Source organism: Salvelinus fontinalis, chromosome 28 (genome assembly GCF_029448725.1).
Source record: "Salvelinus fontinalis isolate EN_2023a chromosome 28, ASM2944872v1, whole genome shotgun sequence".
Lineage (NCBI taxonomy): Eukaryota > Metazoa > Chordata > Actinopteri > Salmoniformes > Salmonidae > Salvelinus > Salvelinus fontinalis.
Window position 1 is genome coordinate 10,417,063 of NC_074692.1, and position 13,756 is coordinate 10,430,818.

General features: G+C 44.4%; 1 protein-coding gene across 1 annotated transcript in view; it reads right to left on the reverse strand.

Moving 5' to 3' along the window:
• The window catches only part of LOC129825890 (uncharacterized), a 30,198-nt gene extending 17,545 nt beyond the window's left edge, over positions 1 to 12,653 (reverse strand). The window contains exons 1-3 of the mRNA XM_055886009.1: positions 12,625 to 12,653; positions 11,686 to 11,742; positions 11,199 to 11,353 (exon numbers count right to left, since the gene is read on the reverse strand). Of these exons, the coding sequence (XP_055741984.1) occupies positions 11,199 to 11,353; positions 11,686 to 11,742; positions 12,625 to 12,653 (241 nt within the window). The remainder of the gene's footprint in view (positions 1 to 11,198; positions 11,354 to 11,685; positions 11,743 to 12,624) is intronic.
• Positions 12,654 to 13,756: the final 1,103 nt, after the last annotated feature.

Below are 13,756 nucleotides of genomic sequence, written 5' to 3' on the forward strand. Positions count from 1 at the left end.
TGGAGACTTTAGCAAGGGTGTGAATAGTGATGGGAGACAATGGGCTAGTAATAAAGCAACACTTTTTTCAGCACCTTCTCATATACTGTTTGTATTTGGCTGTAGTGGGTTGAACTAAGTTATAAACTGGGTGGTTCAAGTTCTGAATGCTGATTGGCTGACAGCCGTGGTATATCAGACCGTATACCACAGGTATGACAAAACATTTATTTTTTACTGCTCTACTTACATTGGTAACCAACTTATAATAGCATTAAGGCACTGCAGGGTTTTTGGTTGTGGCCATATACCACACCCCTTCAAGCCTTTTTGCTTAATTATAGCCCAGTGAATATGGTCTGAGGTCAAAGTCGCAGATGATAGACAAGGACTGCCAATGTGTACGAGAACAAAGAGAGCTGTGTGGTACAGAAGCGGAGAGCAGAACTACCACAAGCATGGGCCATAATTACTCTGCTTTCTAGTGAGGTACAGAAGCTTGGCAACCATGAGCCATGACTGTTTATTTCTTGTTCCTCCCCTTTGCCATTTCAATGATGTCACTTACAAGCTACCAAAGGAGGATGCACGCATGAGGGATACTGTATAATATTTTGCCCTGCTCCAATTGAAATCTAGGTTGCAGCCAATAAGTGGCAAAACAGTTAGTACATGTTATTTTGAACCTGCTGCTTGGGATAGAATGTAATGAAACACCACATAAGGTTGTGAGTCACGAGGTTGTGGTTTGAGTGAAGTAGTTGGCAAGTTGCAAACAGTTCTAGGGCTGATCTAGATTTGCCTTGACTTGCAGGAAATTACCCCTGACCTGCAAGCTCACTTTTTATGCTATTGCCCTTTGTAAAGTAACCCCCTAAAAATCAAATCAAATTGTATTGGTCACATACACATGGTTAGCAGATGTTAATGCGAGTGTTGCGAAATGCTTGTGCTTCTAGTTCCGACAGTGCAGTAATATCTAACAAGTAATACAACAATTCCCCAATAACTACCTAATACACACAAATCTAAAGGGATGGAATAAGAATATGTACATGTAACCGATGTGAAATGGCTTGCTAGTTAGCGGGGTGCGCACTAATAGCGTTTCAATCGGTGACGTCACTCGCTCTGAGACCTTGAAGTAGTTGTTCCCCTTGCTCTGCAAGCAGGTTTTTGTGGCGCGATGGGTAACGATGCTTCGAGGGTGGCTGTTGTCTATGTGTGCAGAGAGTCCCTGGTTCGAGCCCAGGTAGGGACGAGGAGAGGGACGGAAGCTAAACTGTTACATACATATACATTTTTATTTATTTTTTATTTTTATTTCACCTTTATTTGACCAGGTAGGCTAGTTGAGAACAAGTTCTCATTTACAACTGCGACCTGGCCACGTTAAAGCAAAGCAGTTCGACACACACAATAACACAAAGTTACACTTGGAATAAACAAACATACAGTAGAAATGTATATATATATATATATATATATATATACAGTGTGTGCAAATGAGGTAAGATAAGGGAGGTAAGGCAATAAAATAGGCCATAGTGGCGAGGTAATTGCGATATAGCAATTAAACACTGGAGTGATAGATGTGCAGAAGATGAATGTGCAAGTAGAGACACTAGGGTGCAAAGGAGCAAAATAAATAAATAAATACAGTATGGGGATGAGGTAGTTGGATGGGCTATTTACAGGTGCAATGAATGAGCGATGGCCGAGCGTCATATGCAAGATGCAATAGACGGTATAAGAAACAGTATATACATATGAGATGAGTAATGTAAGATATGTAAACATTATTAAAGTGACATTGTTTAAAGTGACTAGTGAGTGTCTATGGAGGCAGCAGCCTCTCTGAGTTAGTGATTGCTGTTCAGCAGTCTGATGGCCTTGAGATAGACGCTGTTTTTCAGTCTCTAGGTCCCAGCATTGATGCACCTGTACTGACCTCGCCTTCTGGATGGTAGCAGGGTGAACAGGCAGTGGCTTGGGTGGTTGTTGTCCTTGATGATCTTTTTGACCTTCCTGTGACATCGGGTGCTGTAGGTGTCCTGGAGGTCAGGTAGTTTGCCCCCGGTGATGCGTTGTGCAGACCGCACCACCTGTCACGATCGTGTGGCGGATTAATGGACCAAAATGCAGCATTTGGAAAATATGCCATCTTCTTTTATTAAACACGAACGAAGATGAACACGACACAAAAACACTTTACAAACTAACAAAATAACAAAACGACCGTGAAGCTACAAACGTTGTGCACAAACATACAGGCTACTAACGTTCTTACATAGACAATTACCCACAACCAATGAGAGCCTATGGCTACCCTAAATAAGGCTCCCAATCAGAGACAACCGAAATCAGCTGTCTCTAATTGGGAACTCATTCGGGCAACCATAGACTCTCCTAGAATACTAACCACCATAGACAATACTAGACATCTACACTCAACACAAAACCATACACTACAACCATTAACCCCTTTACCAAATAAACACCCAAAACAACAAAACATAAACATTACCCATGTCACACCCTGACCTAACTACAATAATAAAGAAAACCAATAATACTAAGGCCAGGGTGTGACATAACCCCCCCCTTGAGGCGCGAACTCCGGGCGCACCATACACAGTCTAGGGGAGAGTCTGGGTGGGCTTCCTTCCACGGTGGCGGCTCCGGCTCTGGTCGCGGTCCCCTCGTCACCACAGTACCTAACCACCTCCTAGGCTTTCTCCAAACAACCCCCCTCCACATTAACCCCATTGCATTCAGGGGCAGTTCCAGACTAAGGGGCAGTACCAGGGTAAGAGGCAGTACCAGGGTCAGGGGCAGTACCAGGGTCAGGGGCAGTACTAGGGTCAGGGACAGTACCAGGGTAAGGGGCAGCACCAGGGTAAGGGGCAGCACCAGGGTAAGGGGCAGCACCAGGGGAAGGGGCAGCACCAGGGGAAGGGGCAGCACCAGGGGAAGGGGCAGCTCCGGACTGAGGAATGGCAGCTCCGGACTGAGGGACTGCAGCTCCGGACTGAGGGACTGCAGCTCCGGACTGAGGGACAGCCCATGGCTGGCTGACAGATCTGGCTGCTCATGGCTGGCTAACTGATCTGGCTGCTCATGGCTGGCTGACGGATCTGGCTGCTCATGGCTGGCTGACGGATCTGGCTGCTCATGGCTGGCTGACGGATCTGGCTGCTCATGGCTGGCTGACGGATCTGGCTGCTCATGGCTAGCTGACGGATCTGGCTGCTCATGGCTAGCTGACGGATCTGGCTGCTCATGGCTAGCTGACGGATCTGGCTGCTCATGGCTAGCTGACGGATCTGGCTGCTCATGGCTAGCTGACGGATCTGGCTGCTCATGGCTAGCTGACGGATCTGGCTGCTCATGGCTGGCTGACGGATCTGGCTGCTCATGGCTGGCTGACGGATCTGGCTGCTCATGGCTGGCTGACGGATCTGGCTGCTCATGGCTGGCTGACTGATCTGGCTGCTCCTGTCTGGTTGGCGGCTCTGGCAGATCCTGTCTGGTTGGCGGCTCTGGCAGATCCTGTCTGGTTGGCGGCTCTGGCAGATCCTGTCTGACGGACGGCTCTAGCGGCTCCTGTCTGGCTGGCGGCTCTAGCGGCTCCTGTCTGGCGGACGGCTCAGTGGGCTCATGGCAGACGGGCGGCTTTGCAGGCTCATTGCAGACGGATGGCTCAGATGGCGCTGGGGAGACGGATGGCTCAGATGGCGCTGGGGAGACGGATGGCTCAGATGGCGCTGGGGAGACGAGCAGTTCAGTCAATGCTGTGCAGACGGCAGACTCCTGCCGGCTGAGGCGCACTGTAGGCCTAGTGCGTGGGGCCGGAACTGGTGGCACCGGACTGGGGACACGCATCTCAGGGCTAGTGCGGGGAGCAGGAACAGGGCATACTGGACCCTGGGAGCGCACATTAGGCCTAGTGCGTGGGGCCGGAACTGGTGGTACCGGGCTGGGGATACGCATCTCAGGGCTAGTGCGGGGAGCAGGAACAGGGCATACTGGACCCTGGGGACGCACATTAAGCCTAGTGCGTGGGGCCGGAACTGGTGGTACCGGACTGGGGACACGCATCTCAGGGCTAATGCGGGGAGCAGCAACAGGGCACACTGGACTCTCAAGGCGTACTATAGGCCTTTTGCGTGGTACCGGTACTGGTGGTACCGGGCTGAGGACCCGCAGATCAGGGCGAGTACGGGGAGAAGGAACAGTGCGTACAGGACTCTGGAAACACACAGAGGGCTTGGTGCGTGGTGTAGGCACTGGTGGTAATGTGCTGGAGACACGCACCACAGGGCTAGTACGTGGAGGAACAACAGGGCTCTGGAAACACCCAGGAAGCTTGATGCGTGGTGTAGGCACTGGTGGTAATGGGCTGGAAACACGCACCTCAAAGCTAGTACGGGGAGCAGGAACAGTGCGTAAAGGGCTCTGGGGACGCACCTTAGACCTAGTGCTTGGTGCCGGAACTAATGGTACAGTGCTGGGGACATGCATCTCAGGATGAGTGCACAAAGTAGAAACAGGACACACTGGGTTGTGAAGGTGTACTGGAGACCTGGTGTGTATAGCCGGCATCAAATCTTCCGGAACTTTAACACGAGTTTCAGGCTGAGTACGAGGAACTGACACAGGTGGCATCGGACAGCTAACACGCTCCTCAGGGAAAATGCCATGCATACTCTGCCAAATCAACAGCTCTCTCTCTTCACTCTCCTCCAATTTCGTCAACAACTCTTCGAATGTCTCATAATCTCCCCTTCGTTCACTCTCCTCCAATCTGTCCAATAATTCCTCGACACACTCAGACTCACCCCTCAACTTCGCCGACTGCTCCAAGTGCCCCCCTCCAAAAAAATTTTTGTGCTGTCTCTTGGGCTTCCTCCCGTGTCGCCTTGCTGCCTCTATCCCTGCCTTGGGGCAGTGATATTCCCCTGGCTGTGACCAGGGTCCTCTCCCGTCTAGAATTTCCTCCCAACTCCAGAAATCCTTTGGTGGTAGGTCCTGTTGCCGCCTTCCATGCCGCTTGGTCCTATGGTGGGTAATTCTGTCACGATCGTGTGGCGGATTAATGGACCAAAATGCAGCATTTGGAAAATATGCCATCTTCTTTTATTAAACACGAACGAAGATGAACACGACACAAAAACACTTTACAAACTAACAAAATAACAAAACGACCGTGAAGCTACAAACGTTGTGCACAAACATACAGGCTACTAACGTTCTTACATAGACAATTACCCACAACCAATGAGAGCCTATGGCTACCCTAAATAAGGCTCCCAATCAGAGACAACCGAAATCAGCTGTCTCTAATTGGGAACTCATTCGGGCAACCATAGACTCTCCTAGAATACTAACCACCATAGACAATACTAGACATCTACACTCAACACAAAACCATACACTACAACCATTAACCCCTTTACCAAATAAACACCCAAAACAACAAAACATAAACATTACCCATGTCACACCCTGACCTAACTACAATAATAAAGAAAACCAATAATACTAAGGCCAGGGTGTGACACCACCCTCTGGAGAGCCTTGGAGTTGAGGGCGTTGCAGTTGCTGTACCAGGCGGTGATACAGCCTGACAGGATGCTCTCAATTGTGCATCTGTAACAGTTTGTGAGGGTTTTAGGTGACAAGCCAAATTTCTTCAGCCTCCTGAGATTAAAGAGGCGCTGTTGCGCCTTCTTCACCACACTGTCTTTGTGGGTGGACCATTTCAGTTTGTCTGTGAAGTGTACATAGAGGAACTTAAAACGTTCCACCTCCACTACTGTCCTTTCGATGTGGATAGGGGGGTGCTCCCTCTGCTGTTTCTGGGTGATTCTCATGAAACCAGTTTTAAACATTTCTGTAGCAAATTGAGTTACAAAACCATGAGGCATCTGTAAAAATCAACTATCATTCTGAGGATTAAGATGTCTAGGTTTTGGCAGTGACTTACTTTAAATACATGTAACATTTTCACCAGAATTCTTTCACCCGAAATTCTCATTACCGAAATGTGTTTAATGTTTAATGCTTAAAAAAATTAAAGTAATTTTGGACTGACCAATGTAGATAGTTTCAAATGCATGCAACTTAAAAGTTAGGTATCAAGAAATTTTGATTTTAAATCTTTTGGACATCAGATCAGGGCAACCTTGAGGGAATCTTATTTGAGTCAGAAAGGGATGTTTATACGATAGGGAAGATACACCAAACCTTGCAAAGAGCATATACAACTGCCAATCTTAGTAAAAAGATAAACTGTTGGAACCAAAACTTAAAAAGAACTGATGGTGGCCCAACATGGAGGGAAAGTTGGAGCATAACTAACAAAATTACAGTCAACAAAAATGTACACTTTATCCAGTAAATAACTAATGTATAGAATTTATTATACAACAGACAAAATTCTAAAATTCTACAGCACAACGGCAGAGTCTTAGGAGTACAACGAATAAAGTCGTGGGTGGAGCTAGAAATCTGTCAGAAGTATTACAATGTAAACGTACTTTTAATCCGTCTGTCTGGACATTTCAAGACATGGCATATGGGGGTGTAGTGAAATACCCAATGGGCTGGACGATTCTCTTCTCATCACTCATCTTGAAAAAACGTATACTAAAAATGTTGAAATCGATCAATCCGCCATCATTAACCCAAAGTTAAAATCGAATGGTTTATTATTGACATTTCGGAATAGCATGGGTTCGGCCGAGAAAAACTAATTTGTCAAATTTAACCCCCCCAAAATAATCTCCGGTAATTTTAGACAATTTTACTTTAGAAAACCTAACATATTTTAATAAAACACATAATGTTGCTGTAGCTTGTCCATAAATCATAACAATGGTATACTAGCTGAAGTTAACATTAAGCCATACTATTTATTACGTACAAACACACTGTCTGTGGACATGTGTGTCATTACCCGTAACACTTTTTCAAGTTGCTGCAAAAACTCCAATCAATTTTTAAGAAAAGTTTTATTCACCCATGATGCATCTAGAGGAATAGTAGAAGTTATGTTAATTTATTTGCTTATAAGCCTTCAGAATGAGGTTCTTATTCTCAAACACCATCTTTACCTCGCATTCTCATTACCGATATGGCAAAAAAGCTTTAATTAGGAAAAAGTCTGATTTCATTTTATAATAATTCACTTTTTTATATTTTTATTTTCAGTGTTATGTTTAACTCAGGCATTTCTTGTTTGTAACTTTTCTGGACTGTTGCGGTAATGAGAATTTTGTGGAAATTGTGGTAAAATGCATAATATCTGACCAAAAAACAGTACAGATCCTAATATCAGTGATCCAACAGGACATTTCATGAAAAATGGCATTTGAGAGCCATATTGTGGTTCATTAGTAGGTTAACCTAGTATGTGTCAGATGAGCAGTCCCCTCACTTTCTCTTTCACTGCAAGACTCAGATGTTTTGGGTAAATGGATAAGAGATGTAGTCCTTATCTGATCCTGAGTTTAAGTTCTTCTGTATAACAATCCAAAGGCTCTTTGGCACCTTCTGTGGCCCATACCTCTCATCTAAAACAGGAGAGAGTGAGTGTATCGGGACGGTCAGACAAGATAAATGTTATGTCACACTCAGTTTGACCTTTCAACAAGTGAAGTGGAGCCCATAAGGCCATCTGCAAGTCTCAACACCTTGAGTTCAAGATACAAATCAGTACTTACCCTCCTTTAGTGGTCGACTGATGATCTCTACAGCAAGGCAGGCTAGACAGGTATGGACTGGTGGAACTATCATTGTTGTACTAAAGGTATGATGTTCTGGGGCATTTGAGGACGCTCAGCAAGCAAGGCCAGTTCAAGAAAACAGTGAAAACCCTTAACGCAATTCTCAAACATCCTATGTACATAACACAGATCAACGAAGGCAGTACATGTTTTTTTATGTATAGTACAGCCACCGACTGTTTAAACAGAATTTCACCAAGTCTATTACAGCCATTGACAACCATATTGCAATTAGGCAGGGATCCCCAATTACATTCAGCAGTGGGACGATTTTTCCTTCAGCAGCTGGTCGGTGGCCGGAACATATTTCCTAAATTAAAATCACTTTGAGCTGAATTCCTGGTGATTTTACAGTCTTTTATGTCCAACAATGAAATGTTTTTTATTTAATAATTTTTTATTTTTGCTCAGAAAACTTGCAATAAAGCCACAAAAATGGCAACTTCAACACTCCTAATCAATTGTTTAAAATAACAAGTTTACACAGCTAATACTGAAGTATGCACTTGGTCTTTTTAAGCCTATAGTATATCCTGTGAGGTGGGTAAAGAGTTTTCAGGCCAGCTGGTAACAGTACTGTGGATGTATCTGGAAGCTGCAGCGCAGTGTGAGTCCCAGGGCAAGGGCAGCCCCATATCCCTCCCTGATTGGGTGTTTGTCAAAGCCTGTGCTGTTTTCTGCACACACACTGCTCTGAAGTGGCCGGCTCTGCACCCGGCCTGTTCCCAGGACTCAAATGAATCACAGCCTTCCCCATTAGGAAAATAAAACTAGGGCTTTATGGGGACAAATGAGAAATCTGTGGAATTCCCTAACCTCACTTCCATCAATGATACACTTTCCGGATTGATTAGGCAATACATCTAAACACCCATTCCATCTGTCACTTATTTGCCTTTCATTTTGTTCCATAAGCGTAGATTACTATAACTGTTACCACTAGTACACTGGAATTCTGTCCGAAGCACATGTGAGGGAACCATTATCCTGTAATGCATTGAAAAGAGATTAAAGAATTCAAACCCAGACAAATCAGTGGCTTTTGTCTAAATTGGGCCGACTCCCATGGCTTTACATCAACCACATGACAGAACTTACAGTAAAGTCTCCTTGTCATGGATACTCACCATGACAGCATCAGCTTTATCTGATCTCTCTGAAACTCCCTGTACTGTTTTTCAAGTCATCTAGCAGGTCACCAGAGAACAACTCGACATCCTGAAATATCTTGAGAGGAAAATAGAAAGGCAGTAGATGTAAAACAGTTTTTAATCCAGTATAAAATGAATACATATTTTCTTCATTTTTTGTTAAATATTATCAGATAATATCCCAGAGAGGACTGCAAAGTGCTGTAGTTAGTTAGTACCTGGTGTGTGTGGGGTGTCTTGAGGGAGCATGGAGGTTTGGGGGCCGGTTCGTCACACACAAGGTGGAGGTTACAGTAGTCTCTGGCTGCGTCGGGGTCACCCATCACAAATGCCATCTGTCTCAAAGCACCCTGAGGAGCCAGACAGACAGACAAAAACCTGAAACACTCTGCTGCTGAAAGATGAGATCCCTCAGACACACAGGAAGGAAACCTTCACATTCCACCTTATAGAGAGATAGATTTATTTGATCATATAAAACACAATACAACCGCACGTGGATAACGCATTTAAAATCATTGAGGATGACACAAAAAGTTTGAAAAAGTTTTTCCATTGTGGTCCTCTTAAATGCATTTTTATTTTTATTTTTTTACAAACATAACATAGTAGACCTAGCCTACTAGATATACTTGGGTTACAGAGCTTATAATAATGATTAATACGCTTTGGAACTTTTCAAAGAGTCTCAAAGAAAGTAAAACAACAAATAAAACGTTGAAATGGTGGAGATTGAAAGTCAGTGGGCTTGGGATGAAACTGAGGCAGTTTGGGCAGGAAAGGCAGTGGAGGTTTAATGTAGGTTCAGCGAGGGGGCATCGATTGGACAGCCAAGGAGAAACAAAAACAGTCCAGAAAAAAAACAGGCCCGGAGCTCTTCAACAGTGCACCACACCCGCTTCTCTGAATGGTCACTCACTCCATTGGAGCCGCTCCTCTGGTACAGGTCCTCCATTGCCAGGAATGTAGCACCCACCTGGGGGATGCCACGACTACCTAAACCACCACGTCTTGGCAGTGGTTAAGAGCATTTCCTGAACAGTCCCTGAACTTCCTCTGCTACTGCTGGACACAGTGTGCAGTCCTTGGTGGAATACTTCCAAACTGATTAAACAAAACGCCTCACCAGTCAGCTAGCTACCTATCATGTCAACAGACAGACTTTATCACGATCTTGCAACTCAGTGTCAAGACCACAGGATATAGTAATCAAACCCTAGAGCAGTCAAAACCCCCCATAATAAATTAAGAAATGCAACAAAAAACACTTAGGGTGTGTTCGTAAATTCAATCTGGAGTGCCAGAGTGAGCTCAGAGTGCGCTCTGGCCGTTCGTAAATTCATCAATTATTCTGCGCTCTGGCACACTCAGACGAGAGTTCTCTGAAATTGGAGTAGACAGCCAGAGCAAATTTACGAACGCACCCTTAGAAACAATAAATACGTATACAATATTTACATAGTTCTCTGCCTAGGCTACCTCACCGTGCCATGGCAACCAAGGAACCTTCCACCCAGCCTCATTGCTTACCACAGTCAGAGTCTAAAATACTGGATTATCTCACTGATCAATGTGAGGTTTCTTTAGGACAGAGCCATTGGAGAGGCAGTCAGGTATAAATAGTAAACACCCATGGACATTCCTACTCTGACCATGACATTCCCATGCCTTCCAACCAGCCCAGCTGTTCTGACCCTAACCTTGAGTCTTTGCAATACAGTAGGCTGAGATCATCCAGATACTTACTTGGGCGGTACAGTGATAGTAATATAGGAACTGACTAGAGCAAATATGATATGGCAACCAGACCCTGCCTGTGTCCGTCCTGTGATTAATTGGCACCAAGAGCAATGGCTCTGGATTGAATTTAAGTGAAGAGGAGCTGGTTTTTAGGAGAATCAGTAAACCCTCTGGGAGGATTCATGAGCAGGCAGAGAGAATGACCAGAATCCCATATCTATGTAGTCTGTTTCATTTTGTTACGTCGCTCAAGATAAAGTAATAGCATGATTGAATTTTAAAGCTAAATCCAGAATGTAGACATATACTGTAGTATTACAACTGCAGAAAAACATAAAACAAATGAGGTGAAATCCTTCTCAATACGTAAATCAAGCTGACAACAGCCTAGAAATTGGTCAAATGGGATATTAACTGCTCTCTACTGCCATCGAGTGGCAGACACCTCTCAAATCATAATGAGGAACACATAAATGTTTAGAGGATTTGATATACTGTGACTGTACTAGGAAACACTGCAGATAAAAGTGAGAGTTACATTTGAGCATCCAATAAGCCCTCACTTCAAATGGTGTCTCAAAGCCCTCAATGATGCCTCCCAGCATCAGCAGACCATCAGTGGTAATGTCCTGTCCAGGGAAAGTCCAGTTCACCCTCTCCACCAGCTCACAGTCCACATAAAGAGCCAGCCAGCTGGAGGACACACCTACAGAGACATGGTGCCGCTGGCCATCAGGCAGCATACCTACAGTACGGGGAACCTAGAGAGACATGAGGGGGAGGGGAGTTTACTGGACTAACAAACTTCTATTAGTTGACTTATATTGCGTGACTTACTATTTTTTTTTTGCTCTCAGAGCAAAGGATCTCAGCTTCATTTACAAGATATACTCTACAAACAAAATTGCTAGGACCTGAACCAAACAAAATACTCATAGTGTCTGTGGTGAGTGGAGACGAGTGTGGGACAAGACAGAGCTGCAGCTGGATGTGGCTGTAAGGACTGAGCACGGTGACCAGGCTACTTCTCCTCCTGTGGAACACTACGCAGCTCCATCAGCACTCTGAACTCATTGGCAAACCTGGGAGGGAACACAATATACAGTAACGGTCAAAATGATTGGCTCCCTTGATAAAGATTGTGGAAAATAAATAATACAAATACTGAGATATATTGTATGCTATTTAATTGACTTATGATATTATTTTACACTAATAAAATTGCTCAAAAAATAGATCCTGTTTAACAAGTAATCTTTGGCCGCAAGTGGATTTTCCAGCAAGACAATAACCCCAAGCACACATTAAATTCCACAAAGAAATTAATTGTTGGTTAATTGAGCACAAAATAAAGATTTTGCAATGGCCATCTCAGTCTCCGGGATTGAACCCCTTTGAAAACTTTTGGTTTGAATTGAAGAGGGCAGTCCATAAGCACAGACAAAGGATATTAAAGATGTGGAAGAAGAGGAATGGTGACAGAGTTTGAAAGCATCTGCAGAGAAGATTGAAGATTGGGAGCTCCCCAAATACAGGTGTGCCAAGCTTGTAGTGTCATACCCAAGAAGACTCCAGGCGGTAAAAGGTGCTTCAACAAAGTACTGAGTAAAGGGTCTGAATACTTATGTAAATGTGATATTTATTTTTTATGAATTAGCCTAAATGTAAAAAAAAATATGGGGTATTGTGTGTAGATTAGTGAGGGGAAAAAACGATTTAATAAATTCTATATCAAGGCTATAACCGAACAAAATGTGGAAAAAGTCAAGGGGTCTGAGTACTCTCCGAAGGCACTGTAGCTCAGTATTTGTATTATTTTATCCAATCTTTTTTGCTCATCTTTATCAAGGCTGCCAATCATTTCAGTCATGACTGTATGTGAGGTAACACAATACAAATAACAAACAAAACGATCAATCATGTCAATATAAGATGATATTACTGTTTGTTATATAAAATTGTACCTTGGTCCAAATGCCTGGTGTGTGGGCATTGTCAGTGTGGCGTACAGGCCAATGTGAAGAGTTGGACACCTCTGGGTCCCCACAGATAGGGATATATTAGTGGTGTTGATGGCCAGCCGGGACAGGTACTGTACTGCAACACGTTCACCGAAGGACACGGCAGCAGCTATTCTCTACACCTCTTACTCATTTAGCAGAGAAGGGGAACAGAGAGGAGTATTTTCTCTCAGAGGACACAGTGGGTGAGAAATTATGCCCTAACGGTGCTAATTCATTTCTCAGGGAGGATTGGGGCAGCAGCACAGGACAGCAACATTCTTGAATGGAACTATGGCGAACAAATAGACACTTCATCACCGCTGAGGAGTGAGGACCTCTGGCAGTCAATAAGTTCCTAGCAATGGATCACAGACAAAATGATGCTGGAAAGTGGCATATACTGTTCTGGGATTCTATCCCTTTCGCCCAGATAATATCTTTAAACACTACCCAGCAAATAGGGGATGTTCTGAGGATATTCAGCGATATTCTCATTAGTTCCCTTAAGGGATTCGGCACAATGTTATCCCACTAACGTTCTGACATAGTTCTAAGAATGTTGAGTGATGGTCCCAAGGGAATGTTCTCTGGGGGAGCTTTGTCTAGTTCACTAAGTTCCCAGGACCTCACTGAGGACCACCAGGAACTTTTTAAGAAGTTCTCAGGACTTTCATTTTAGTAGTGCTCTGGCCGTCGCATGATGATCCCAAGGGAATGTTCTCTGGGGGACCTTTTTATAGTTCCTGGTTTGTCCAGTGGACGTTTTTAGGATGTTGTTTCATGGCTCCTGGGTTGTTTTGTCTAGTTCCCGGTTTGTCCCGAGGACGTCCCTGAGGATGTTTTTAGGATGTTCTGTAACGTATATATGCCGGGAGTCAGGACACAGGTGCAGAAGGTGAGTATAGTAATGAACTGATACAGATGCACAAACATGAGCAGCATACAGAACATAAGATAAACAATATTACTTAATGACTGAACCTACTGAAGGCTAAATAAAGGAAGAGTAATCAGGGTGATGATGAAGTCCAGGTGTGCATAACGATGGGGAGCAGGTGTGCGCAATGATGGTTGCCAGGTGTGCGTAATGTGG